The following is a 25,190-nucleotide window of genomic DNA, read 5'->3' as shown; positions in this document are numbered from 1 at the left end:
CTGTGTTTATTCTTAGATGGCAGGTTCAAGCTTTTTTTTTTGGGGTGGGGGGAAATTATAGGCAGTGTGCATGTTGCAACTGTACATTTTATTGCAAGAAGCATATTTTAAGGGAGTACCTTTTAAAACTAAAATGAGTGACTTTTACTTGCCAAGGACACACTGACAGCTCAGTGGTAGTAAAACCTGGCAGTTACTCATTGGACAGGACACATGCTGCTGGAGAGGGGATGTCCCTTTAAATCTCCCAGAGGACAGCGCGCCGCCCCTTCCGGTTGGGGCTGAGGCCGGAGCTTCCGGTGGCGCGAGACTCAGCCGATTATTTTTTTCCCCCCCCATTAATGTCAGTTTGAGGAGGTGAATAGACGGCGGGACGGGAAGATGATGTCGATGGATTTTCTGAACGATGTGCGGCGCATGAATAAGCGACAGGTGGGTGAGGCCTGGGCCTGGAACCGGCGGGCGCGGCGCCCGAGCCCCGAAATAGCGACGGGCCTCCCCAAACCCCCCACCCCAGCCTCCTTACCCCCCCCCCCCCCCCTTTCAGTGGTTCACTGCCCCCTTGTGCAATGTGTCTCTCCTCCATGGGGTGGTAATCGTCTTTTATGGCCGGCACTGCAACCACCAAGGCAGCCGAGTTTTAAAGCAAAAGGGAGTTGCATTTGTATAGCGCCTGTCGCGCTCACCGTGTGTGAGATGTTGATTGAGCGATAAATATTGGCCGGGATAACTCTTGGAAATAGTGCAGGCGGATGGGGCTCTGGTTCAACATCTTGTCTGAAAGATGGCACCTCTGATAGTGTAGCACTCCCTCAGTGCCTGCACTGGGGTGTCAGCCTCTATGTTTGTGCTCAAGCCCTGGTGTGGTACTTGAACCTGGAACCTTGTGACTCAGAGGCAAGAGTGTTACCAACTGAGCCATAGTTAATGTTGTTCTGTAAGCTAGTTCACCATGAATTTGATATTGATATTCCACCGTGTGGGAGCTAACAGCCTGCTTGCAGGACGCAAAGCAACCAGCTTGCGCCTCTCCCAATGTTGCACGCAAGTATATCTGAGCAGCTTCATACCAAATATCTTACAGACTAGAATAACCTCACTGTGCGCCCCCACCCCTCCCCAGAAATAATTAACCAAACTCCTTCACAGGCATTTGGGGTATACGTGGAAAAGGGGAAACCAGAACATTTAGTGTGGGACACCTCTGGACGATGTCTGGATACTGTTGATATTTTGAGAAAGCGCCACCAAAAGTACTCCAAAAGGACCTAGTAATGAGAGCCTGAGACTGGGCAATAATGATCCTTGAAGGAAGTAAGTAATGCCATATGGACTGCTGAAAGCCATTTAGAAAGTTGAGTGTGGTGCTGCTAACAAATTGCACACTCAATGGCAGGTAGGTGTTTGGTTACATTTGGGAACAGTCCTCCCAAAACATTTGTTTTCTGCTGCCAGACAATAGGATCCGGTACTTTGAGATGTGAGAGGTTTTTGTTGCAAAATAACGTGAAAGCTCATTTAGTAATGAGCTTATTATGCTCTTGAGATGAAGTTTACAGCTCAGTGCAGCCACTACAGGTTTCTTTGTAGTAAATTCCAAGCGTTTTTTTTTACCAAATAGCAAATGTGATGTAGATTGCATATGGATCAACTTTTTTGCTGACTTTTCTTATGATTTGATAATGCTCTGATACTTTTTACCCACCATAATTTGTCAGTGGAACTTGATGAATATTTTGGTGTCTTAAATTCAAAAGGGCCAAATGGAGTTTGATGTACAGTACCAAACATCCTGTGGACAAATCTGATCAGAAATAAAGCAAGCTCTTTTTATTTCCCCCTGCCCCCCCCCCCCCCCCTCATCACCTGGTTACTATCGGCCCTGGGCATGGCAAAATTTCTTCCAGCACAAGCTGATCTCTTGTAGTGTTGCTCATGGGTAGTCTGGAGAATGGTAGTTGCTGCTAAAATGGAGCTTTGCTTCAACGTGCCCCTTTATAAGGCCACTCTCTGAATATTCCTTGTTTTGGAGTGATGGGGTGGAATTTTGGACGGATAAGTACACCTTGAGGTTGGCAAGGCTAATTTATTGAGAGAAGTTGCTGTTGGTTAACAGCTGTCTAAATCCCTGGATGCTGTCCTTGAAGAGAAGTCAGGTTCTTCAGGTCAAGGAATAAACAGGAAATAATTTTTGTTTTAATAAAATATGTATGTTTGATATATATTTTTAACACTGAAGTGACGGCCGCTTTTTGGTTAGTTCTTTGGTGTGGGTGAAGCTGATAAGGCCTTGCTTTTTGCCCATTGCAAGTTGCTGAGAAGATGGTGGGTTACTGCTTTGAGTTGCAACTAAGTGGATTGCATAGGGCAAAGCATAGGGGTCTGAACCAAACACGTAGTGTGGACTTAAGCCTGTGCAGGCCAGACTGTATAGGAATGTCAGGTTCTCTTTCCCGAAGGTCATTAGTGAACCAGTACACTTCTAACAACAGTCCAGCTGCTTTGTCTTTTTTTTTGCCCCTGGTGGTAGCCCACCTGTACATAATAAGCTAGATTTTTATATATTAGGTTGGATTTTGATATAAATAAATGAGCCTAATAGCCTTTCTATTATTTATGTGCAAATTGGACAGCACCTTCTGGTGCGCGTGCATGTGCAGTTAAACACACAAATCTGGAAGTTGCTGTTTGAGATGCACTGCTCTTCCATTAGCTGCACAAAAATGGCACCTTCCCTTCTGGCTTCCCCATTCAAATGCATGGAATGGTGTGAAGTTCCTGACTTGGTGGCATTGATGTGCACTAAACTCACCACACACAATTAAATCTAGGTATTCCAGCCTAAATACCCCTTTAAGTCAGTTAAGTTTAAGTTAAAACAGTGCCGTGAGTCTTAACTACCTCTCCGGTACTGAAAATGAACATTAACAAGTGTGGAGTCTGATTCCCTTTAGCTTTCAATTATCAGCTTTTTAAAAAAGAAGCTTTTCCTTTTCACTTTCTTCTCTCTCTCTCTCTCTCCTAATCCAGTCTGTCTTTTACCCTCTCCGTTTTGCTTTTTGTACCCTATTGGATATTGAATTCCGATTCTAACTTACACTTCCTTGTGCAGACTCTGCAGTGCTCATTGATATTTCTTCAATCTGATTGGTTAAAAAGATGCAATAGATGCTGTGCAGAGGTCATGTGCCATTTGGATGCCCCACTTGCCATGCAAACGTCCATAGAAATTCTGCAAGCAAGTGCTAGTCACAGAATAATACCGTGCAGAAGAGGCCCTTCGGCCCATTGAGTCTGCACCGATGCATTAAAGACACCTGACCTGTCTACCTAATCCCATTTGCCAGCACTTGGCCCATAGCCTTGAATGTTATGACGTGCCAAGTGCTCATCCAGGTACTTTTTAAAGGATGTGAGGCAACCCGCCTCTACCACCATCCCAGGCAGGGCATTCCAGACCGTCACCACCCTCTGGGTAAAAGAAGTTCTTCTTCAAATCCCCCTTAAACCTCCTGCCCCTCACCTTTAACTTGTGACCCCTTGTAACTAACCCTTCAACTAAGGGGAACATCTGCTCCCTATCCATGCCCCTCATAATCTTGTACACCTCGATCAGGTCACCCCTCAGTCTTCTCTGCTCCGGCGGAAACAGCCCAAGCCTATCCAACCTCTCTTCATAGCTTAAATGTTCCATCCCAGGCAACATCCTGGTGAATCGTCTCTGCACCCCCTCCAATGCAATCACATCCTTCCTATAATGTGGTGACCAGAATTGCACACAGTACTCCAGCTGTGGCCTTACCAAAGTTCTGCACAACTCCAACATGACCTCACTGCTTTTTTAATCTATGCCTCGATTGATAAAGGCAAGTGTCCCATATGCCTTTTTCACCACCCTATTAACCTGCCCTTCTGCCTTCAGAGATCTATGGACAAACACACCAAGGTCCCTTTGTTCCTCGGAGCTTCCCCAACTAGTCCAACGGGCAACTGGTGCCATTTGTTTGCTTACAGCAAAATCTGGCCCATTGTTTGTTTTTGAACTCTTCTTTTCTGACTGTGTGTCTCTTCGAGCTTTCCATCTGCTTGCTCTCTCAAAGGGAGTTTGTTCCGTACATTAATTACCTGTGCGTTCCTTGCCTGGGAAGCCATGTCTCCTTGTGATTTGTAATTATGTCTTGCCTGCTTCTGCTGTTACAACCTAACAAAGGGCTACTCCAGCTTCCTCATGATGTAGGGAATCCTGGATATATGTTCTCTATTGTAAGGTTGCCATTTTGATGGGCAAGTCATATTGAACATGTCCCTTAGTAGCATCTTAAACTAGCACTTTACACCTCATGTGCTTTTCTAAACTGTATTATCAGTCACATGATTCTGAATGTGTCGCTAACTGTTTGAAATTTCAGGCGAGTTGGAAGGCCACTTAAAACATTAGTTAGCACTTGCAGTGCCATCTGGGCTTTTTTTTATTCATATGTGGGATGTGGGTGACGCTGGCTAGGCCAGCATTTGTTGTCCAGCCCCAATTGCCCTTGGACTGAGTGGCTTGCTAGGCCATTTCAGAAGGCATTTTTTTTTTTTAAGAGTCAGCCACATTGCTGTGGGTCTAGAATTATATGTAGGCCAGACCAGGTAAGGACAGCAGAATTCCTTCCCTAAAGGACATTAGTGAACCAGATGGGTTTTTACAACAATTGGCAATGGTTTCATGGCCATCATTAGACTAGCTTTTAATTCCAGATTTATTAATTGAATTCAAATTTCATCTGTCATGGTGGAATTCGAACTCGTGTCCCCAGAGCATGAACCTGGGCCTCAGGAATACTTGTCCAGTGAGTTGCCATTTCATCAAATTATCAATCACTTATTTGGAAAAGTGCTAAGTTTTAGGAGAGAAACTAAAGGGATGAGTCATTTCTCAGTTGCTGTCCTGTACGAGCTCGCTGCAAGCTTGGGACAGGTGTTGCTGGAGACCAGAATCAACAGTTTGGCTAAAGTTGGTGTGTGTTTGGGCAAAGCCTTAGACTAGTTAAAATTTAACCATCCAGTTAAATATCTAAGAAATGAAGATCACAGTTTTTAAGGTTTATATTTCAGGTTTATACTTTTTTTAGGTTTATATAGCCTGAATCTAATTTGAAACACACCACTGATTTGGGTTTTTTGGTTCTGAATATTTCCATCTCTGCTGTTTAAAATTTGTAGTCCACTAGTTTATGGTGCTTCTGTCTTATTTACTTGTGCCCTTGCAGGTGGATCACTGTAATATCCTGTACTCCTAGTAGGATGTGGGTAGTGGCAAAAGTTGTTTTTACATGTCGATTGAAAGTTGGATGAGATGTTAATGATCACTGGGGATGTGACACCAGTGCAGCTAAATTACAGTCTTTCTCTGCACGATTGCACTATTAAAACTTTTGTGAAATGCAAACAGTTTTCACAAAACTCTTGGCCTTTGTCTAAGAAAATTCTTTTTGTTCCAGCTGTACTATCAGGTGTTGAATTTTGGTATGATTGTGTCTTCTGCACTGATGATCTGGAAAGGATTGATGGTTCTGACGGGAAGCGAAAGTCCAATTGTAGTTGTGCTCAGGTAAGTGATAAATAGATTGTTCTTTTGTTCAGGTACTAATTTTCAGTGACTCTTAAGATCCCAAGATCTATTAAAGGGACAGGACACTTAATTTCTTCCATAACACCCCCCCCCGGCAAATAATTACCCCTGATTGACATGAGTCAGTGTGTTATATTTGTCACTGTTTTGTGAGAAGCCTGTTCCAAGGGCTTGAATTGGAGATGGATGGCGGCAGCATTCACATCGTGTCTTCTATTTCATTCTTGATGAAACATATGTTCTCCTGCTACCCTGACAGAACCTATATAGACATTGTAACTTGGATTGTGAATAAAATTGCAATATTGTGCATTTTTGGGAAGGGAGGGGTGGGACTAATTGACTATCTTTCAAAGTGCCAGCACAAGCTTAATGGCTGCTGTAAAATTCTATGAAATCACATTGGTCTGTAGACTGAGACTATATGAAGTAGAACTGTACTTAAACAGTAATGAGAGCTTCAAAAATGTTGTCCACGTGTTTGTGAGCAGTCATCCATTCACATTTAGAAGTGCTTCAAGTCTTGTTTCAGCTTAGCTGGTTACACCCTTGGGCCAAAGGTGCAAGACCCACTGTGGACAGATCATTTAGGCCATCATTTCAGTTCAGTAATTAGTGCTGTGGTATCTTATGGGTAAGATATTACACAGGTTTGTGGGACCTGCCATGTGCGATTTGGCTGCTGCCAGTGTCTACAATTCAAGGTGGTGATATGGTACCATATAAATGCAACTTTTTCCCCTCAACTGAGGCTCCAACACTTCTGTACATATACAGCACTTGGGTTTGTAGTTCAAAAATTGTCACTGTTGAACACCTCAGGCTGTTTCCTTCTATACACAATGTAGTCTATGTACTAAATTATAAAGTGATAGCCATATAAACATAAAAATTATAAAGTGTCACTTATGCTTCCTATGGTGGTATCTTAATACAGTAAGATATCTGGCACGCCCCTTGGTAATTAATGTAGAAATGATGCATACAAAATGCTTTTATAAATAAAAGGAGAATTATAAGGAAAATTACTGCATTGCTCACAATGTGGGGAACTGACTATAAAACAAGTGATTTTACCCTCCACCACCCCCCCCCCCAGGTTGATTATAGAAAAAGCCAGCATTCTTCTCTTTTCATGAAGAATCTAACGTTTAAGTTTGTCATTAAATGCTGCTTAATTTAAAAAGAAAATAACAGTATAGCTGGCTGTGAGATTAGCGCTGGCCATTGTTCTGAACCATAGGGTCTGGGGAGGTCTCTGATTCAATCACTGGTCAGTTACTGAGTTCATACACTTGGTCCGAGTGGGTACGGTATTTGATCTCCGTTGCAGAGGGGTAAAGGAAGCCCAAGTTATTAGATATTAAATAATATAAAAGCTAAAATATTAAATATGCTGCAGATGCTGGAAATGTGAAATAAAAACGAAGTGCTGGAAATACTCAGCGGATCTGACAGCAGCTTTGGAGAGAGAAACAGTGTTAACGTTTCAGGTCGATGAACAAAGACGCTGTCTGATCTGTGTGTTTCCAGCATTTTCTGTGTTTAAATTTATTTGACTCAGCGAGTAAATGGATAAAGTAACATTTTAAAGGGTTATGGTAAGTGGACAGCAATGTGAAATGTGCTTTCCTTCCCCCAAACGAGCAGTCAAATTTGAGTAAACCACGGATCCTAATTAACTGAATTGTGGAATGTGATCCCAAAGCATTATTTGAAAACAGGCTGGCAAATTGATTGTAGACCTGTGGCTTTGCTCATAGTAATCCAGTGACCTTTACTAGAGACTACCAGCTGTCTGGTGAGGGTAATGTTTGCCGTTTTGGATCTTAAGAGGAATCAGCCCTCTGCTCTGGCAAGCCACCAAAATGCTGTTAGCACTGATAGAACCTTGCGTGTTTGAGGAGTAGCAGGGGATGAAAATGAGCTGTGAAACCTTGATTTTTCTCCCAACGTGCTCTGAAATGTCCCTTTCCTTTCTCTTCTGGAAAGAGAGCTCTGACCGTCTGATGTGTTTTATTTCAGTGGGAGTATGGAACCTGCATTCCACAGAGGGGACCTTCTGTTCCTGACCAATCGTGTAGAAGATCCCATCCGAGTCGGCGAAATTGTGGTTTTCAGAATTGAAGGACGAGAAATTCCAATAGTACACAGAGTGCTGAAGATTCATGAGAAGTACGTTCTTCCAAGCCAAGAATTCTAGTGTTTTGTAAACTGGAAATCATTGTTTAAGGTGTTGACTTGCTTGAGTTAACATTTCTTGACAGCTTTTTGCACTGCACAGCAGAGTGGTAGAATTTTGGGTGTGACTTCTCCTTTCCTTCCCCACCCCACTCCATCCCACCCTATGGAATTTCTTTGTAGGGTGATGGTTCATAGGCACAATACCTAATTAGAGATCCTTTACCCCTTTTTCTTCCTGTCCTCCTACAACATACCAAGAAGGATAAGGTAGGTACTGACCTGTGCTGTCAATGAGTGGCCTGTGACATTGGGGAAATGAAAGTGGAATGAAGCAGTTCTTAAAACTGAAGAATAATCAATCTTATTGCAGCTAATGTATGCACTCTCTAATTTGCATGGAAGGGGTTTATATGTGCAAGTTGTTGGAAGAATGAGGAACTCGTATAATGTATTGTGTGCGGCCTTTACTTTTGGGGAAGCTTGTGCTGGCGTTGACTACACCCTGAGGAGAAAGGTCCATATATACTTTTCAATCCCCGGGTGGGATAAGAATGCACAAAAGCAAAATACTCTGGATGCTGGAAATCTGAAATAAAAACAGAAAATACTGGAAACGCTCGAGTCAGGCAGCATCCGAGGAGAGCGAAACCGTTAACATTTCAAATCTGACCTTTCTTCAGAACTGAGGAAAAGTTAGAAATGTAATAGGTTTTAAATAAGTGAAAGATGGGGTGGAAGAACAAAAGGGAAGGTCTGGTCGGGTGGAGGACAGGAGAGATTAAATGACAAAAGGTCTTCTAGTTCAAAGCAGCTATCTGAACACAAGGTAAAGTAATTAAAGAGAAAAAAACAAAACAGCAAATGTGAATAAAATGGGGCCGGAGGTTATGATCAGAAATGGTTGAACTCCGTGTTGAGTGCAGAAGCTGTAAAGTGCCCAGTTTAGAGGTGCTGTTCCTCAAGCTTGCATTGAACTTCATCAGAACACTGTAGCAAGCCAAGGACAAAACGTCAGAGTGGGAGCAAGGTAGAGAATTAAAATGACTGGTGACTGGAAGCTCGGGGTCATGCTTGAGGACTGAATGGAGGTGTTCCACAAAGCAGTTACCCAGTCTGAGTTTGGTCTCGCCAGTATAGAGCAGACCACATCGTGAACAGCAAATACAGTATACTAAATTGAAAAAAGTACAAGTAAATCTCTTTCACTTGGAAGGAGTGTTTGGGGCCTTGGGCGGTGAGAAGGGAGGAGGTAAAAGGGCAGATGTTTCATCTCCTGTGCTTGAATGGAAAGGTGTCGTAGGGAAGGGGTGTCAGGGGTGACTCAGAACAGGACCAGGGTGTTACGGAGGGCATGGTCCACTTTGGAATGGTGCAGTGGGGTGGGCGGGGGCAAAGGTGTATTTGGTGGAAGAAATGGCGGAGGATGATGCAATGAATACAGAGGGTGGTGGGGTGCAAGGTGAGGACAAGGGGAACCCTATCCTGGTTCTGGGAAGAAGCGGAAGGTGTGTGAACAGAAGTGCAGAAAATAGAAGAGGACATGATCGAGGGTCCTGTCAACCACATTGGGGGGAATCCTCGGTTGAGGAAAAAGGAAGACTTATCAGAAGCACTGTGGTGGAAGGTTGCATCATCAGAACAGATGTGACATGGAAAAACTGGAAGCAGGGTGTGAAGAAGTGTAGTTATGGTAACTGTGGGAGTCATTGGACTTGTAATGAATATTTATGGATAGCCTATCCCCAGAAATGGAGACCGAGAAGTCAAGGAAGAGTCGGAAATGGACAATGTGAAGGTGAGAGAAGAGTGGAAATTGGAAGCAAATTTAATGAAATTTTCCAGTTCAGGGCGAGAGCAGGAAATGGCATCGATGGAGTCATCAATTTACCAGAAAAAGAGGTGAGGGAGTGGGGGCCTGAGTAGGAGTGGAACAATAACTTCCACATATCCCACATAGCTAAGACCCATGCAGGTAGCCATCGCCGCACCTTTTATTTGGAGGAAGTGAGATAAGTTGAAGGAGACGTTGTTCAAAGTGAGAACAAGTTCAGCCAGGCGGAGGAGGGTGGTGGTGGATGGGGGACTGGTTGGGCCTTCATTCAGGGAAGAAGCGGAGAGCTCTCAGACCGTCCTGGTGGGGGATGGAGGTGTAGAGAGATTGGATGTTCGTGGTGAAAAGGAGACATTTAAGGCCAGAAAATTGCAAACTGTTGAAGTGATGGAGGGCATCGGCAGAGTCACGGATGTAGTTGGAAAGAGACTGAACAAGGGGAGAAAAAATAGTCGACATAAGAAGAAATCGGTTCAGTGGAGCAGGAACAGGTAGGGACTATATGTATCCATTTAAAGGTTTTAGCTGTTCAGGCTGTGCAAAGCACCTACCGTAATTGAGTTATTATGTATACGTGTTGTGGGAATGGCCACCTATTCTGGAACTAGACCAACTTTGTTTATATTAATTAGTTGATTTCCAATGGAGTCTCTTTGGCTAAAATCACAGGAGCAGCTTTCCTGTGCTTCAACAGTTTAGAATTCTCTGGGCTACTTGCTGAAGTGCTAATTTTAGCCAAAAATTAAAGTTGCTTTTCATAAACCTCTGGATCGGAAAGCAGTGGTGAAGTCAGAACATCTCTCGTATCTTTTTAATCTTCCCTATCTCTATAACTTCATAGTCCTACAACCCTCTGAGATCTCTGTGTTCCTCCAATTCTGGCATCTTTTGTGCCACTGATTTCCCTGGCAGCTGTACTTCAGCTGCTGCGGCCCTAAGCTCTGGAATAACTTACCTGAATCTCTCCGCCTCTTTAGTTCTCTCTCCTCCTTTAAGACTCTCCTTAAAACCTAGCATGTCCCAATATTTCTTGTGTGGTTCCGTATAAAATTTTGTTTGACAACGCTTCTGTGATGTGCCTTGGGACAACACCAGTTGTTAGACTAGCTGGCCAACTTAAAATTTCCAGTTCATACATCATCCATCTAAGTTTTTGCAGATTGTGAAAACCATGTGTCAAAACCATATTTTCTCCTGTTCTAGGGAAAACGGAGACATCAAGTTCCTGACGAAAGGTGACAACAATGCTGTTGATGACCGAGGCCTGTACAAACAGGGACAGCACTGGTTAGAGAAGAAGGACGTAGTGGGGCGAGCACGTGGGTGAGTTACGGATTCATCGTGTGTGATCTGCATATTCATTGCTCTGCTGCAGCAGGGAAACTGGTTCGGCCTCAACTAGAGTAATGTCCAGTTCTGGTCACCACACTTCAGGAAAGATGTGAAGGCATTCGAGAAAGTACAGAAAAGATTCAAGAAAATGGTTCCAGGATGAGGAATTTCTGTTATATAGATAGATTGGAGAAATTGGGACTGTTTTCTCTGGAGAAGAGAAGGTTGAGAGGTGATTTCATAGAGGTATTGAAAATCATTAGGGGTCTGGATAGAGTAGATAGGGAAAAACTGTTCCTATTGGTGGAAGGATCAAGAACAAGAGGGCACAGATTTAAAGTAATTGGCAAAAGCTGCAATGGAGCCATGAGGGAAAACTTTTTCACACAGCGAATGGTTAGGATCTGGAATGCACTGCCTGAGTGTGTTAGGTTCAATCGAGGCATTCAAGAAGTAATTGGATTGTTATCTGAAAAGGAATAATGTGCAGGGGTACAGCAAGAAGGTCGGGGAGTGGCACCAGGTAAATTGCACCTTCGGAGAAGCAGCAGACACGACGAGCCGAATGGAGTCCTGTGTTGTAACAATTTTGTGATTATGATGCTGTGACTTTTTAACCGAATGTAGGGAAGACCGGACATGACTATTCCATGACTTTTCTTTGTTCTAAGGTTAATGAACTTACCTTTGGGCTTATTTTGAAGATTTATGCTATTACGCACAGGGAGGACATGGGAAAAGGTTGCTAATTTTATGTTGAAGCTATAACACAAGTCAAGTGTGATCTGTAGAAGAAAAAGCGGGCTAACGTTTTAGATGGAGAACTTGTATACGAAGGTAGGTTTAACCCTTTCAGAAAACAGAATGGAAAAACATGGTGGGGAGCTCAACCAAAGCAAGGCAGGCATGGGAGAAACGGCTACTGTTACAAAGAGATATGTATTAACTGAAGGTGAAGAGTTGCATTTATGTAGCACCTCAGCATATCTGAGAAACACGCAAGGTAGTGAAATGACACATGGCTTTATTTTAAAAGAATTACAGTCATTTCACAATAATTGATTTAGGAATGATTTTATTTTTGGTAGTCTGACGAGCAACAGATCTCAGTGCAAGCCATTAACTTTGGCTTTTTTGTCGATCTCAAGACTAGATATAGCATTTGGATGGTTCAAATTATGATTCACGATCAAAATTCAAATGCTTTGGTCAAAACTGAGAACTATTGCAGAAGCCCAGAATGTAGCTAAGTTTGTCCAATGGCCTCTGAAGGCAGGCACTTGATAAAATTTACAGTACATAGGGATTATTGTACAGAATGCTTACTAACTAGCAGTTATGACAGTGCTAATACCTTGAAGGTATACAGTCTAATTCTGCATTAAAACACGTTGTCTTGAAATAATCTCCATGCATTTCCATGTACATCAGCTTTGCCTGCTTCTTGCAGACAGTGAAGAACAGTTTCTGTTTAATCTCTAGCTATTATAAATTGTATGAAGTTCAAAAATCTCCCTATTTGCCAAACCCATTGGACCCATCAGAAAGGGAAACAATTTTGGCAGGTAGGAGAAAAGATAATCAAAATCAAATGTTCTTAAGAACTTAGATAATTTTCAGGTCTGCCAGATATTTATGGTCAATGGCAAGGACCATTCCCCTAAACAAAAATAAAAAGCATTTTTATAGCGCTTTTCACAACCACAGCCAGTCTCAAAGCACTTTACAGCAAATGAAGTCTTTTTTAAAGTGCAGCCGCTGTTGTAATGTAGGAAATGTGGCAGTCAGTTTACATACAGCAAGTTTCCATTATCAGAGCGATGTGATAATGACCAAGCAATCTGCTTTCTAATGATGTTAATTGAAGGATAAATATTGGCCAGGACACTTCTTTGAAATAGTGCCATGGGATCTTTTGCGTCCACATGAGAAGGCAGAGGGGCCTCAGTTTAACATCTCCTCTGAAGGACAGCATTTCAGACAGTGCAACACTCCCTCAATACTGCACTGGAGTGTCAGCCTTGATTTATTTTTGTGAAGTGTGACCAACAGCTGGTAAAATAGAAACAGCAAATCCTGGAAATATTCAGATCAGTTGGCATCTGGAGAACGATACACAGGACATTGACCTTAAACATCAACTGTCATCAGAAATTGCAATCAAGTAATGTTGCCTGGGGCTGAACAGAACACCCTTGTTCATTGTACATGATGCTAACCCCTTTGTGTCCCAGTCTTCAAATGGCCGGAGAATAATCACTATCAGTCCATTTCTTAGACTATAATCTAAGACTGCTGAATACAATGCAATTGAAGGATCTGATTAAAGTCACATGACATCCTATGTGACCGTGACAAAGGCGAACTATCCCTCCTCCTCTTTCTTGGCCTGTCTGCAGCCTTTGAAGCAGTTACTTGCACCTTCTCCACCGTCGTCTTGCTGTATGGTACTGCATTCACATTGTTTCATTCTTATTGATCTAATCAAAACCATTTAATTGCCAACAATGGCTTCTCTTCCCATTCCCGCATCGTAACCTCTTGTGTCCCTCAAGAATCTATCCTTGGACCCCTCCTATTTTTCATCTTCATGCTGCTCCTCAGTGACATCATCCAAAAACACAGGAATCATTGCTGGGCCCTCAACTATTTACAAACAATATCAATAAAGTGGTTGAAGGTCGAATATATGGTAGCTAAATCTGCCAATGGCACCAAGATAGGAAGGAAAGTAAGTTGTCAAAAAGGGGTGGAGAGTCTACAAAAGGATATTAATAGGTTTAGTGAGTGGGCAAAAATTTGGTAGATGGAGTATAATGTGGGAAAATGTGAACTTGTTCACTTTGGCAGGAAGATTTAAAAAACAGTATACTGTTAAAGTGGAGAGAAATTGCAGAACTCGGTACAGAGGGATCTGAGTGTTGTTGTACGTGAATCACATAAAGTTAGTGTGATTAGGAAGGCAAATGGAATGTTGGAATTTATTGCAAGGGGAATAGAGTATAATTGAGCAAACTGATGGAGCTGTGGGCTGACAAGGCCCTGGGTCCTGATGGAGTTGATCCTAGGGTCCTAAAAGAGGTGGCTAATGAGGTAGTAGATGCGTTGGTATTAATTTGTCAACATTCACTAGATTCTGGAAAGGTTCCATCAGACTGGAAAGAAGCAAATATAGCCCCTCTATTCAAGAAGGGGTGGGGGGGAGGCAGAAAACAGGTAACTATAGACCAGTTAGCTTGACGTCTGTCATGGGGAAGGTGTTCAACTTGATCATTAAGGAGCTTATAGCTAGGCATTTTTATATTTAAAAAAAAACTCAATCGGGAATAGTCAGCATGGTTTTGTGAAAGGGAAAACATATTTAACCAATTTATTTGAGTTCTTTGAAGGAGTAACATGCGCTGTGGATAAAGGGGAGCCTGTTGGCATGCTGTACTTGGATTTCCAGAAGGCATTGGACAAGGTGCCACATAAAAGATTATTGAGCAAAGTAGTGTAGGGGGTAACATGTTAGCATGGATAGAAAATTGGCTGGCTGGCAGAAAACAGAGTATGCATAAATGGATCCTTTTCTGAGTGGCAGGATGTGACACGTGGAGTCCTGCAAAGGTCTGTGCTGGGGCCTCAACTTTTTACAATTTATATCAATGACTTAGATGAGGGGATGCTTGGCCATGTGAGCCGCATGGAAGATGGCAGGATCCCCAAAGACACATTGTACAGCGAGCTCGCCACTGGTATCAGACCCACCGGCCGTCCATGTCTCCGTTATAAAGACGTCTGCAAACGCGACATGAAATCGTGTGACATTGATCACAAGTCGTGGGAGTCAGTTGCCAGCATTCGCCAGAGCTGGCGGGCAGCCATAAAGACAGGGCTAAATTGTGGCGAGTCGAAGAGACTTAGTAGTTGGCAGGAAAAAAGACAGAGGCGCAAGGGGAGAGCCAACTGTGCAACAGCCCCAACAAACAAATTTCTCTGCAGCACCTGTGGAAGAGCCTGTCACTCCAGAATTGGCCTTTATAGCCACTCCAGGCGCTGCTTCACAAACCACTGACCACCTCCAGGCGCGTATCCATTGTCTCTCGAGATAAGGAGGCCCAAAAGAAAAGAAAGAAAGATGAGGGGAGTGATGGCATGGTAATTAAATTTGCAGATGGCACAAATATAGGTAGGAAAGTATGTTGTGAAGAGGACATAAGGAAGTTGCAGACCAATATCAATAGGTTGAGCGAGTGGGCAAAAATCTGGCAGATGGAGTATAATGTGGGAAAATGTGAAGTTGTTCACTTTGGCAGGAAGAATAAAAAAGCAGAGTATTACTTAAACGGAGAGCGACTGCAGAATTCCGGGGTGCAGAGGCATGTAGGTGTTCTAGTGCATGAGTCGCAAAAAGTTAGTATGCAGGTACAGCAAGTAATAAAGAAGGTTAATGGAATGCTATCCTTTATTACGAGAGGAATTGAGAATAAAAGTAAGGATGTTATGCCTCAGTTATACAGGGCTTTGGTGAGACCACATCTCGAATACTGTGCAGTTTTGGTCTTATTTAAGGAAGGATCTGAATGCGTTGGAGGTGGTACAGAGGAGGTTTACTAGATTGATACCTGGAATGAGCGGGTTGTCTTATGAGGAAAGGTTGGACAGACTGGGCTTGTTTTCACTGGAGTTAAGAATGATTGAAGTTTATAAGATCCTGAACAATCTTGACCTTTGCCCACTCGCTCAACCTATGTGGAAAGGATGTTTCCTCTTACAGGTGAGTCCAGAACTGGGGGACACTATCATAAAATTAGAGGTCGCCCTTTTGGGACAGAGATGAGGAGAATTTTTTTTTCTCTGAGGGTTGTGCAACTTTGGAACTCTGCCTCAGAAGGTAGTGGAGGCGGGGTTATTGAATTTATTCAAGACTAAGTTAGATAGATTTTTGATAGACAAGGGAGTCAGTGGTTATGGGGGGCAGACAGGAAGGTGGTGTTGACACCACACCCAGATTAGCCATGATCTTATTGAATGGCGAAGCAGACTCGAAGGGCCAAATGTCCTGCTCCTAAGTCCTATGTTCCTATGAAAATGCATTAGTTTACACATGTTTGCTGACAGCACCCAGCTCTACCTCAAAACCACCTCTCTCGATCCCTCTACTGTCTCTAAATTCAGACTGCTTATCTGACATCCAGTACTGGATGAGCAGACATTTTCTCTAATTAAATATTAGGAAGACTGAAGCCTATGTCTTCAGTCCCTGCCACAAACTCTACTCCCTCAGCACCAACTCCAAATCTGTCCCTGGCAACTGTCTGAGGCTGAACCAGACCGTTTGCAATCTTGGTAGTGTATTTGGTCCCAAGGTGAGCTTTCAACCACATATCTGCATCATCACTAAGACCACTTAATTCCACCTCCGTGACATCACCCATTTCCCCCACTGCACCCCCCCCCCCCCCACCCCTGCATCGGCTCTTCTACTGCTGAAACACTCATCCATGCTTTTGTTACCTCCAGACTCAACTATTCCAGTGCACTCCTAACCAGCCTTCCATATTATACCCTCAGTCATCCAAAACTATGCTGCCCGTGTCCTAACTCGCATCAAATGTCGATCACCCATTACAGCTGTGCTTACTGACTTACACTGGCTCCTGGTCAAACAGCACCTTGATTCTAAATATCCTTTTTCAAATCCCTCCACTGCCTCGCCCCTCCCTATCTCTGTAATCTCCTCCAGCCATCATATCTGCCCTGCGCTAGCTCTGGCCTCTTGAGCATCCCCTATTTTAATTGCTGTACTGTTGGTGGCTGTGCCTTCAATTGCCTAGACCCTAAGCTCTGGAATATCCTCCCTATACTTCTCCACTTCTCTGCCTCATTTTTCTCCTTTAAGACACTTCTTAAAATCTAGCTCTTTGACCAAGCTTTTGGCCATCTGCCCTAATAATCTCTCTATGTGGCTCGGTGTCATATTTTGTTTTATAATGCTCCTGTGAAGTGCCTTGGAGCCTTTTATTACATTAAAAGTGCTATATAAATACATGTAAAGACGTTACTATTTGTAATTCAAATTTGTGGGCGAGGTCGAGCTTGCCTGACAGCGGCTTCACGTGATCCATTATACATGATTTTTTTTTTAAACTGACTACTGAAGAATATATTTCAGCATGAAACTGTCAATCAACAATCAATAGTGATAATGTCATTTGTTTTTGCTGAAATATCTGTTCACATCCCCCCCCCCCCCCCACCCCTCTGCTGGTGGGTATTCTGTAGACAGGTTCCTAAATGGGAGGGTTTAGGTGAATATCGAAGGCCATTAATAACATTGGCACATTCTGATCATGTCAAACGTCTAACTTTCCAGAGTCTGTCTTCTGTGAAGGTAGGACCAGTGAGCTTTCACAATGGGTTACCAATGCACAGACTGATCTGGTTATTGTTACAAAGTTTAGGTCTGTGTTAAATAATTCTGGTGTAGTCGCACTGGTCACTCGTAAGCAACCCCTTCCTCTTGGGCAGGAAGTCAGCTGACCTCTGGCCCTCCAGAGGTTGGCAGTAGGGCTATTAGTTGTCAGGCTAATGTAGAAACGCACTCTGTGTCTACTCTGTCAAGACCCGTCATAATTTTAAAGACCTCCTAGGTTACTCCTCAACCTTTCCTTTTTCAAGAGAAGAGTCCCAGGCTGGTCATAACTTTCCTAATGGGTATAGCCTATCCTTGTAAATCTTGTTTGCACCCTCGCCAGCCCCTCTGTATCCTTCTAATATGGCACCCAGAATTGTACACCGTACTCAAGTATGGTCTAACCAAGGTTTGATATAAGGTTAGCATAACTTCTCTACTTTTCAATTCTATCCCTCCTGAGGATGACCCCTAGTGCTTGGTTTGCTTTTGGTTGTAATCTCATTGACCTATGTCACTACTTTGTGATTTGTGTATTTGTGCTCGCAGATCCCTTTGCTCCTCTACCCCATTTAGATTCTTATTTTCCAAGTCATATGTGACCTCCTCACTTTTCTAACCAATCTATATCACACACTTTATCCATGTTAAAATTCATTTGCCATACTTTCAAATATGCCACACTTTGAACATCAAAAATGATTGTTTTGTTAAAAAACCTCCAAACTACAGAATATCCAATTGACCAATAGCGTAAAAATTCTAACCTCTAATTGATCCAAGGAAATATCTAGCTAGATGCTATCTCCCAGGCTGTGAATAACTTGGTGTCAGTGAGGCCACACCGATTCAATGTTGCTTAATTCAGACTATTGGATTCAAATTTTTTTTCACTAAATTCCACTTAGCAGTTATTTATTCTGCTTAAATTAAGTTATTGGATAATTTGAGTTTATTGGTGCAAAGGTGGCTTTGAATTATCAAGAGTAGACTAGAATTACTGCATCATCCTGGGTCAGTTAGAGGCTAGTTGTTAGACAGAAAAAGAAAGACTTGCATTTTTATAGCCCTTTTCATGACCACCAGACCTTAGAGCCAATGAAGTTATTTTGAAGTGTAGTCACTGTTGTAATGCAGAAATCACAGCAGCCAATTTGTGCACAGAAAGACTGAAGTGAGAATGCTACCAACTGAGCCACAGCTGACGGATCAATTGGAGAGAGATATTTATTTACAGCGCTGGTCAATTGGGTATTCTGTGGTACGGAGGTTTTAAATAAAGCCAGCCATCTTTGATGTTCAACATATGATAGTCAATATGGCACAGAAGGAGGTCATTTGATCCATGGAATCCATGCTGGCGCTCTATAGAGCAATCCAGTCAGTACTGTGGCCCCATAGCCCTGCAAGTAGATGTACTAACGTGTAGCGTAACAGATTGTTCACTTTTTCTCCTTAAAAACATCTGCATCTTCAGTTGACACGGAGCTTGCTAGGACCCAGCCAGATCAATATGACTTGACTCCTGGGCCTCTTTTGTTTTTAATTGAATTGGAGCCTTGTGATGGGCACCCATCTGAGTTCTAGATGCCAGTTACCATGCAGCTTAATGGCAGCTGGCTGCAGATGAATTTGCTGGGTAAGGTATCTTGTGCAATGTCTGATTTGTCTCCAGTGATCTTTCCTAATTTGGATAGGGAACGAAGAATTTATCACTCCTGGCATGCATACAATTTCTTTCCAAGTGTTTTTAGGACAGCACTTTAGGTAAAAGTGCTTTCCTCCTCTGTATTTTCACCACCTTAAAAAATCTAGGTGGAAATGTCATCTTGAGTGGTTGAGGGAGTTTTATGGTAGAAAGCTGAGCTGTCGACTGAAGGGTCACTCGTCAAATTTCAGCTCTGGCTTTTGTAGCAATAGGTAAGCTGTTTTGCTAAATGGGGAATTATTAGCGGAGAGTACTTCTACATGGCACAGGAAGACGTTCCACTGCTCTCAGCTCTTATAACTCTTCCAATACTGTACCTATTTTTTAAAAGCAGCTCAGCAGTGGATTTGTGTAGTAAAAAATGCTTTTTCTGATTTTTCTCTTTTTTTTCTCTCCCTACCATGTTTTCTCTTTTTTTTTTAGAGATACAGCACTGAAACAGGCCCTCCGGCCCACCAAGTCTGTGCCGACCAACAACCACCCATTTATACTAACCCTACAGTAATCCCATATGCCCTACCACCTACCTACACTAGGGGCAATTTATAACAGCCAATTTACCTATCACCTGCAAGTCTTTGACGGTGGGAGGAAACCGGAGCACCCGGAGGAAACCCACGCAGACACAGGGAGAACTTGCAAACTCCACACAGACAGTACCCAGAATTTAATGACCCTCTTTACATTTTGATGTTTCTGTAGTTTAGATTGCCAAAAGTACCTCTTGTCTTAATGGCCGAACTGTGCGCCACAACTGTTGGGACAAGGGGACCTTTTTTTAAGCAATGTAAATGCAAGTCCCAGATGATCTGCTTGTGGTCCAAACTACAGTACTATGTGTTACGACCTTGTACTGTAATCAGCCTTTTTATTCCTTGTTGTGTTCCAACAAATTTAAATTAACTGAACAGAAGCTGAGAACAGAGTAACTGGGGCAGATACACTGTTGATGTATTGGTCAGTGTAATCCTGTAGGTTTAAAAAAAAAAAAATCCACTGTGGATCATAGATTTTGAGCTGCACGAGTTATCTGTGACTACAGCAATCTCTGAAGACTTGCATCAATTGTACAAGACTATGAAGCATAGAATATATTCTTTAGCAGTAGACAATTGCAGAGATGTGGGGTGAGTCTTTGACATGTGTTACATCAACTGCTGTGTAACTTGCATAAGGCAATCCTGAAACATACTTGAATGTCACATTTATCATTGTGCTGCTACTGGCAGCAGTCCTGGCTTCATTGTATGTAATATAAATAAGGTGGTTTGTTACCACCAGTTGAATGGGTCATTACCCACCAACAAGAGGCACGGTGCTATTGACGGCCACTTTATTTCTGGCCTTGGCTGAGTGGGTGCTGCCTAAACAGATCAACAGTGCAGTTTCTGTGTTGCTGGCCTACGCCAACCCTCCCTATGTGCGGGCAGAGAATGAAACTGTGTGAACAGTGCTGTTGATCCCAGAGCACTGGAAGGCAAAACACACAATTCCTCCTATAATATCAATGCGGCATGACGCATGTTGGATTCTGTGCCTGAGAAGAAAAAGGGCTGCCTAGTGTCTCAAGCCATTTTCTGAACCGATTGCATTGTACTTATATCTGCAGCAGTGAGTGACATCGTGACATCCGTTTTGAAAAACCTCAGTGTCAGTTTAACAGGGTGTATATCCTGTTTGAGATCATCTTCAATAGTGGTGCATACCTGATACTCAAAAGTGCCAGTTTAATACTTCAAATAAAAATGTGGGGGCTGTTAACAACTTTAATGAGTGGTAAAGTATTCTATGTTGTCTAAATGTATGTAGAGATCGTCCTGTTCAGTGTAAGATGCAACATGCTGTTTCATTAAACTGAAGTAGGAAAGCTAAATGTAAATAAAGATGGGCATTTGAGAGTTTCAAATTGCCTTTGATATGAATGTTAATATCTGATACTTGCTCAATTCCAGAGAATGCAGAACATTATCATAAAATAACATTATTTTAAGCCTGCCAGGCACCCATTACTAACGAAATGGAAGAGGATTGCAAAGTAACTATCTGAAACATGTCAAGAAATCCCGTTTAATGATTATCCTTTGCGAGACTACTCTCAGGCAATAGTTTCAGATTCGTGAGGGTTTAAATTTAGTAAAGTAGCTGGCAGCTGAAGCTGATCACTTATTATTTGCACTTTCGGTTTGCAGAGTACTTCTGCTATAGGTCCCCAAGATAGGAAAGGTTCTTGAGGGTATGCAGATTTTCTGGTTTGTTTTGTTGGATGTTTTACTCCTTGGAATCCTGTAAATTTAAATAGCGTTGTAGTGCTTGGTCCAATATTCAATTTTCCAGCCCATTTTTGTACTTTTATAGCCACATGTAATTGTGAGGTGATGAGCTTTTTGATTACATCAACAGTCTCATTAAAATGAAACTTGTACCAACTGACCATTATGCACCTGGATAACTACTTTGCTGAAAGTCATGTGTGTTTTATGAGTCTCGTTCAGACACTCTACTTTCAATCCAAACAGCCATTTGGATCGTTAATTGTCTTTAAAGGCATTGTAATTTTTTTAATGTGAAGTGAAGCATCTTGGGATGTTTTATTATGTTAAAGGCGCTATATAAATGCAAGTTGTTGAGTGTTGTGATCTGACTAGAAGTAATTACTGATCTCAGTTGGATTGAGGCCTAAATTGCTAAAATAATCCAATTTCCACTTCAAAGATTGTGTTAAAGGACCTTTTTGGCTAGTAGATTAATGCATTGTCCATAGTATTCTCTCATATTGATCCCCACTCTTTGCAGAGTTAGCTGATCTTTTTTTTAATCCCCCTCCCACTTTCTCCCCACCCCACCCCCCTCTGCCCAGGGTGAACTAGCCACAGTTTCCATTCTTGTTTGCTGTCTACTTGTTTCTGCTGGAAAATGTGTATGAATGCAAAGATGAGGACAGGATTGGACTCAGCTCTGATGCTGCAGCAAGCCACAATCAAATAGAATGCGGACGATCATGCACTAGTGTTGTGCGTAGTGAATGGACGCTCAAATGAGTAACCTTGGAACGACACAAAAAGAGGCGAACGTTTTGGGGCAGAGAGTCATTGTGAGAGTGGAGGAAGGTACATTGTAAGCTGAAGTGGTGCCTTCACTATTCGCTCTTGGGCGGTGCTGAATATTGTCAGGGTGTACTTCCATGGCATTGGTAGAGTTTAACTTCCCTAAGTAGCTGGCCTTCATGTGTGAATCTAGACCCTGTCATCTGGCTGTTAATTGCAGCCAATCTCAGTCCTAATGCATGTGCATTTTTTACTCTCCCTTCCCTGGTTTAAGGACCTGGAAATTATTTCCCTTCCATCCCTCACCCCCTCATCCCTGCTGCCACCTTCAGGTTAGATTAACCAACTGAGTAGGAACCAAGGATGGGTGGTGGTCAGGCTCGTATCATCAATTTACTCACTGAGGGGATGAGATTGAACATTTGTTCTTGGGATGTGGGTCATGCTGGCAAGGCTGTATTTAGTTAAATAGTTATAATTGGGTAAACTGGCATTGTGATGCTATTATTTGATATTGCAAATGATTTTTAATCTAACAGATTTCAAACATTTTATTTTTCCAGGTTTGTACCTTACATAGGTATCGTGACCATTCTGATGAATGACTATCCAAAATTTAAGGTAACTTTAATTGAATCCTGTTTCCAGGGCTAATCTTTTGTGAAACTGTAAATGTTTTGTTTTTTACTAATCATCAATCTGTTCTACAGTATGCAGTACTCGTTCTGCTGGGACTGTTTGTGCTAGTCCATCGAGAGTGAAGAATGGATGGACTTTGCAGAGGATATGAGTGGAGTTTCTCACCCCAAGCCAAATGTTTAAGATGAAGAAAATGACCAGCAATCGTGCAATGTTGCAGCTATTCATGGATTTCTACTTTCTGCCAGATGATTCATTGTTTTTAATGGAGATCAGTACTGTAGGAATGTTCTTAAGTGATGGACTGAAAGATGCCATCTTGAAGATGAAACTTTCCCCATCACTTTTTTGGTTTCTGAATCTAAACTAACACAGTTTGGAGTAGGGTCAAGGATTTGGGTGGGGAGGAGGGGGGAGGGAGTTTGAAGCCGGTTGGGACAATGCCAGTTTGCATGTTGCAACTTTTAACTCTGCACTCATTTTGGTTTGCTGCTGCTGTTTCAGTACAAATGCAAATTTTTCTTCCTGCTCTACTGTGTCAGCTTTCTGCTCACAGATGTGTGATGATAGGGTTTGGATTGACGTCTATGATTTTTGTCCTCCCCAACCCTCTTCACGTCCCCATACCAAGTTTAAGATTTGGAGACTATGACTTGGGTGCTGACCAGAGAGCAGCTCTTTCCTCTGTGTAGTGGGTTTGCTGGTATTGTCCAGGGAGCTGATTCCCTCCCCATACACTTTACCAGCAAATCCAAAAAATGCCTTGTCCCTCCTGCCACCACAGCCACCCACCCACCCCCCTCAACACCCCCATGCCCCATCAAACTGTTTGGTTAGAAGTTATTTGAGGTCTCCAAAGCGTAGGCTGTACAATAAATGGCCGGCAGGAAATAAAACCCAATGACACAACTAAGAGAGTGAATGGCGAGTGGGTCAGTCCAGTGAACTGTACGCCAGAGCCAAACATCAAGCAGAACATGAAATTCTACATAGTAAGTTTAGCAGGAGAGATGATGTTGCCCAGATTCTGAACCTTTATTACAGACCAAAAATTTGAAACGCCAATTTGTACAAATTTGGACAGTGTAGACAGAACAATATTACAGATATATTGGACAGTTAGGAATGGCCTATTTCCAGTTCACCTGTCCCATCCCAATCATTTTGATCACCTTACTTAAATGAGATGGTGGCAAAATGCATGCGTGACTCTTTGTATGGAGTGATAGATCTGTGGAAGTGTTATGTACTTTAAAACCATTTCCAAACCCTGGGACTTCAATGCAATGCATTATACTTAGCTGTGGAGTGGTTTGGTCAATAGATATTGTTGGGAACCTTGCTACAGTGGTGTTCCTGATTGTTATTTTCCATTACTTCCATCCACACCTTTCATATACTTTTTCATGTAAATATGCTATTATGTACATTATGCATTTGTTTGTACTGAAATGCTGGCACCTGGACCGGATGAGCCTTTAGAGTTGGGAGTTGAAGATGGCATTGGTAGGCAGTAACCAAGTAGATTACATGGACCCCCTTCCCCCAAACTCTGCAAGACTCTATGATGTCCAATAGTCTTTCTTGGAAATCCTAAAACTGCCCTGTGTAGCTTCTTGTCTTCATAGTGACCTGTAATGAACAATGCCCCCAGTACTTTTCTCATGCTAAACATTCTGGGCATTCACGCCTGTTCTGCTCTAAATATGTTTAGTATTTTTCTTTATACATTTGGTATTGTATGAAGTGCCTGCTCATCTTTTCTTCATTGTTCAAATCACTGTTTGATTTTGTTGTTTTAAAGCACAAACTGAGTCAGACTTGCCCATCTTTTCCTCTAAGTGGTCTGCAATACTTTTATTGGAATTTTAAATTGGTAGTTTGAGGCTTTTTAAAATAGTTTTACCCCGTAACTAAGCCCCAGAAAACAAAAACTTCCATTATATGTTTGATCATATACAGTTGAAAGAAACAGCCCACTGAATCGCTGTGTACTGTTATCAGGTGTTTTCAACAGACTGTTCAGGGAGCAGTGCCCCTTGTTTTCGTGAAGGGATGGGTCCAACCTGCCTTGTCTGGTTAGTATGGAGTACTCTGGCCCTGTACCCCACAGGGATCTCTTTCCCAATCACTTTGGGGAGGAATGAGAATTCAGAACATTAATAAAACCATAATAAAATTTGCAGCTTATCTTGTGTTTGTTCATTCTTTGTCTGATATACTAGACGTTGCTAGCATTAGCATTCTTTTGGGCCTCCTTATCTCGAGAGACAATGGATACGCGCCTGGAGGTGGTCAGTGGTTTGTGAAGCAGCGCCTGGAGTGGCTATAAAGGCCAATTCTGGAGTGACAGGCTCTTCCACAGGTGCTGCAGAGAAATTTGTTTGTTGGGGCTGTTGCACAGTTGGCTCTCCCCTTGCGCCTCTGTCTTTTTTCCT

The 25,190-nt window shown here is 42.5% G+C and overlaps 1 protein-coding gene across 1 annotated transcript; it reads left to right on the top strand.

Moving 5' to 3' along the window:
• Window positions 1–261: 261 nt before the first annotated feature.
• sec11a (SEC11 homolog A, signal peptidase complex subunit) lies at window positions 262–24,942 on the top strand. Its single transcript, XM_068015380.1, has 6 exons — window positions 262–432; window positions 5,487–5,596; window positions 7,643–7,792; window positions 10,836–10,955; window positions 22,677–22,734; window positions 22,824–24,942. Exons 1-6 carry the CDS (start codon window positions 382–384, stop codon window positions 22,872–22,874), a joined length of 540 nt encoding a protein of 179 aa, XP_067871481.1. The 5' UTR covers window positions 262–381; the 3' UTR covers window positions 22,875–24,942.
• Window positions 24,943–25,190: the final 248 nt, after the last annotated feature.

This window comes from Heterodontus francisci, chromosome 35 (genome assembly GCF_036365525.1).
Source record: "Heterodontus francisci isolate sHetFra1 chromosome 35, sHetFra1.hap1, whole genome shotgun sequence".
NCBI classification, from domain to species: Eukaryota; Metazoa; Chordata; class Chondrichthyes; order Heterodontiformes; family Heterodontidae; genus Heterodontus; species Heterodontus francisci.
The sequence above is the reverse complement of the archived record's forward strand: the minus strand, read 5'-3'. Positions and strand labels throughout refer to the sequence as shown.

Excerpts from the sequence above, each read along its gene's own strand:
- sec11a (XM_068015380.1), top strand. The coding sequence starts at position 382 with ATGATGTCGATGGATTTTCTGAACGATGTGCGGCGCATGAATAAGCGA. Across the intron at positions 10,956-22,676 it reads GTAGTGGGGCGAGCACGTGG|GTTTGTACCTTACATAGGTA; the intron begins GTGAGTTACGGA and ends TTATTTTTCCAG. Across the intron at positions 22,735-22,823 it reads ATGACTATCCAAAATTTAAG|TATGCAGTACTCGTTCTGCT; the intron begins GTAACTTTAATT and ends TCTGTTCTACAG.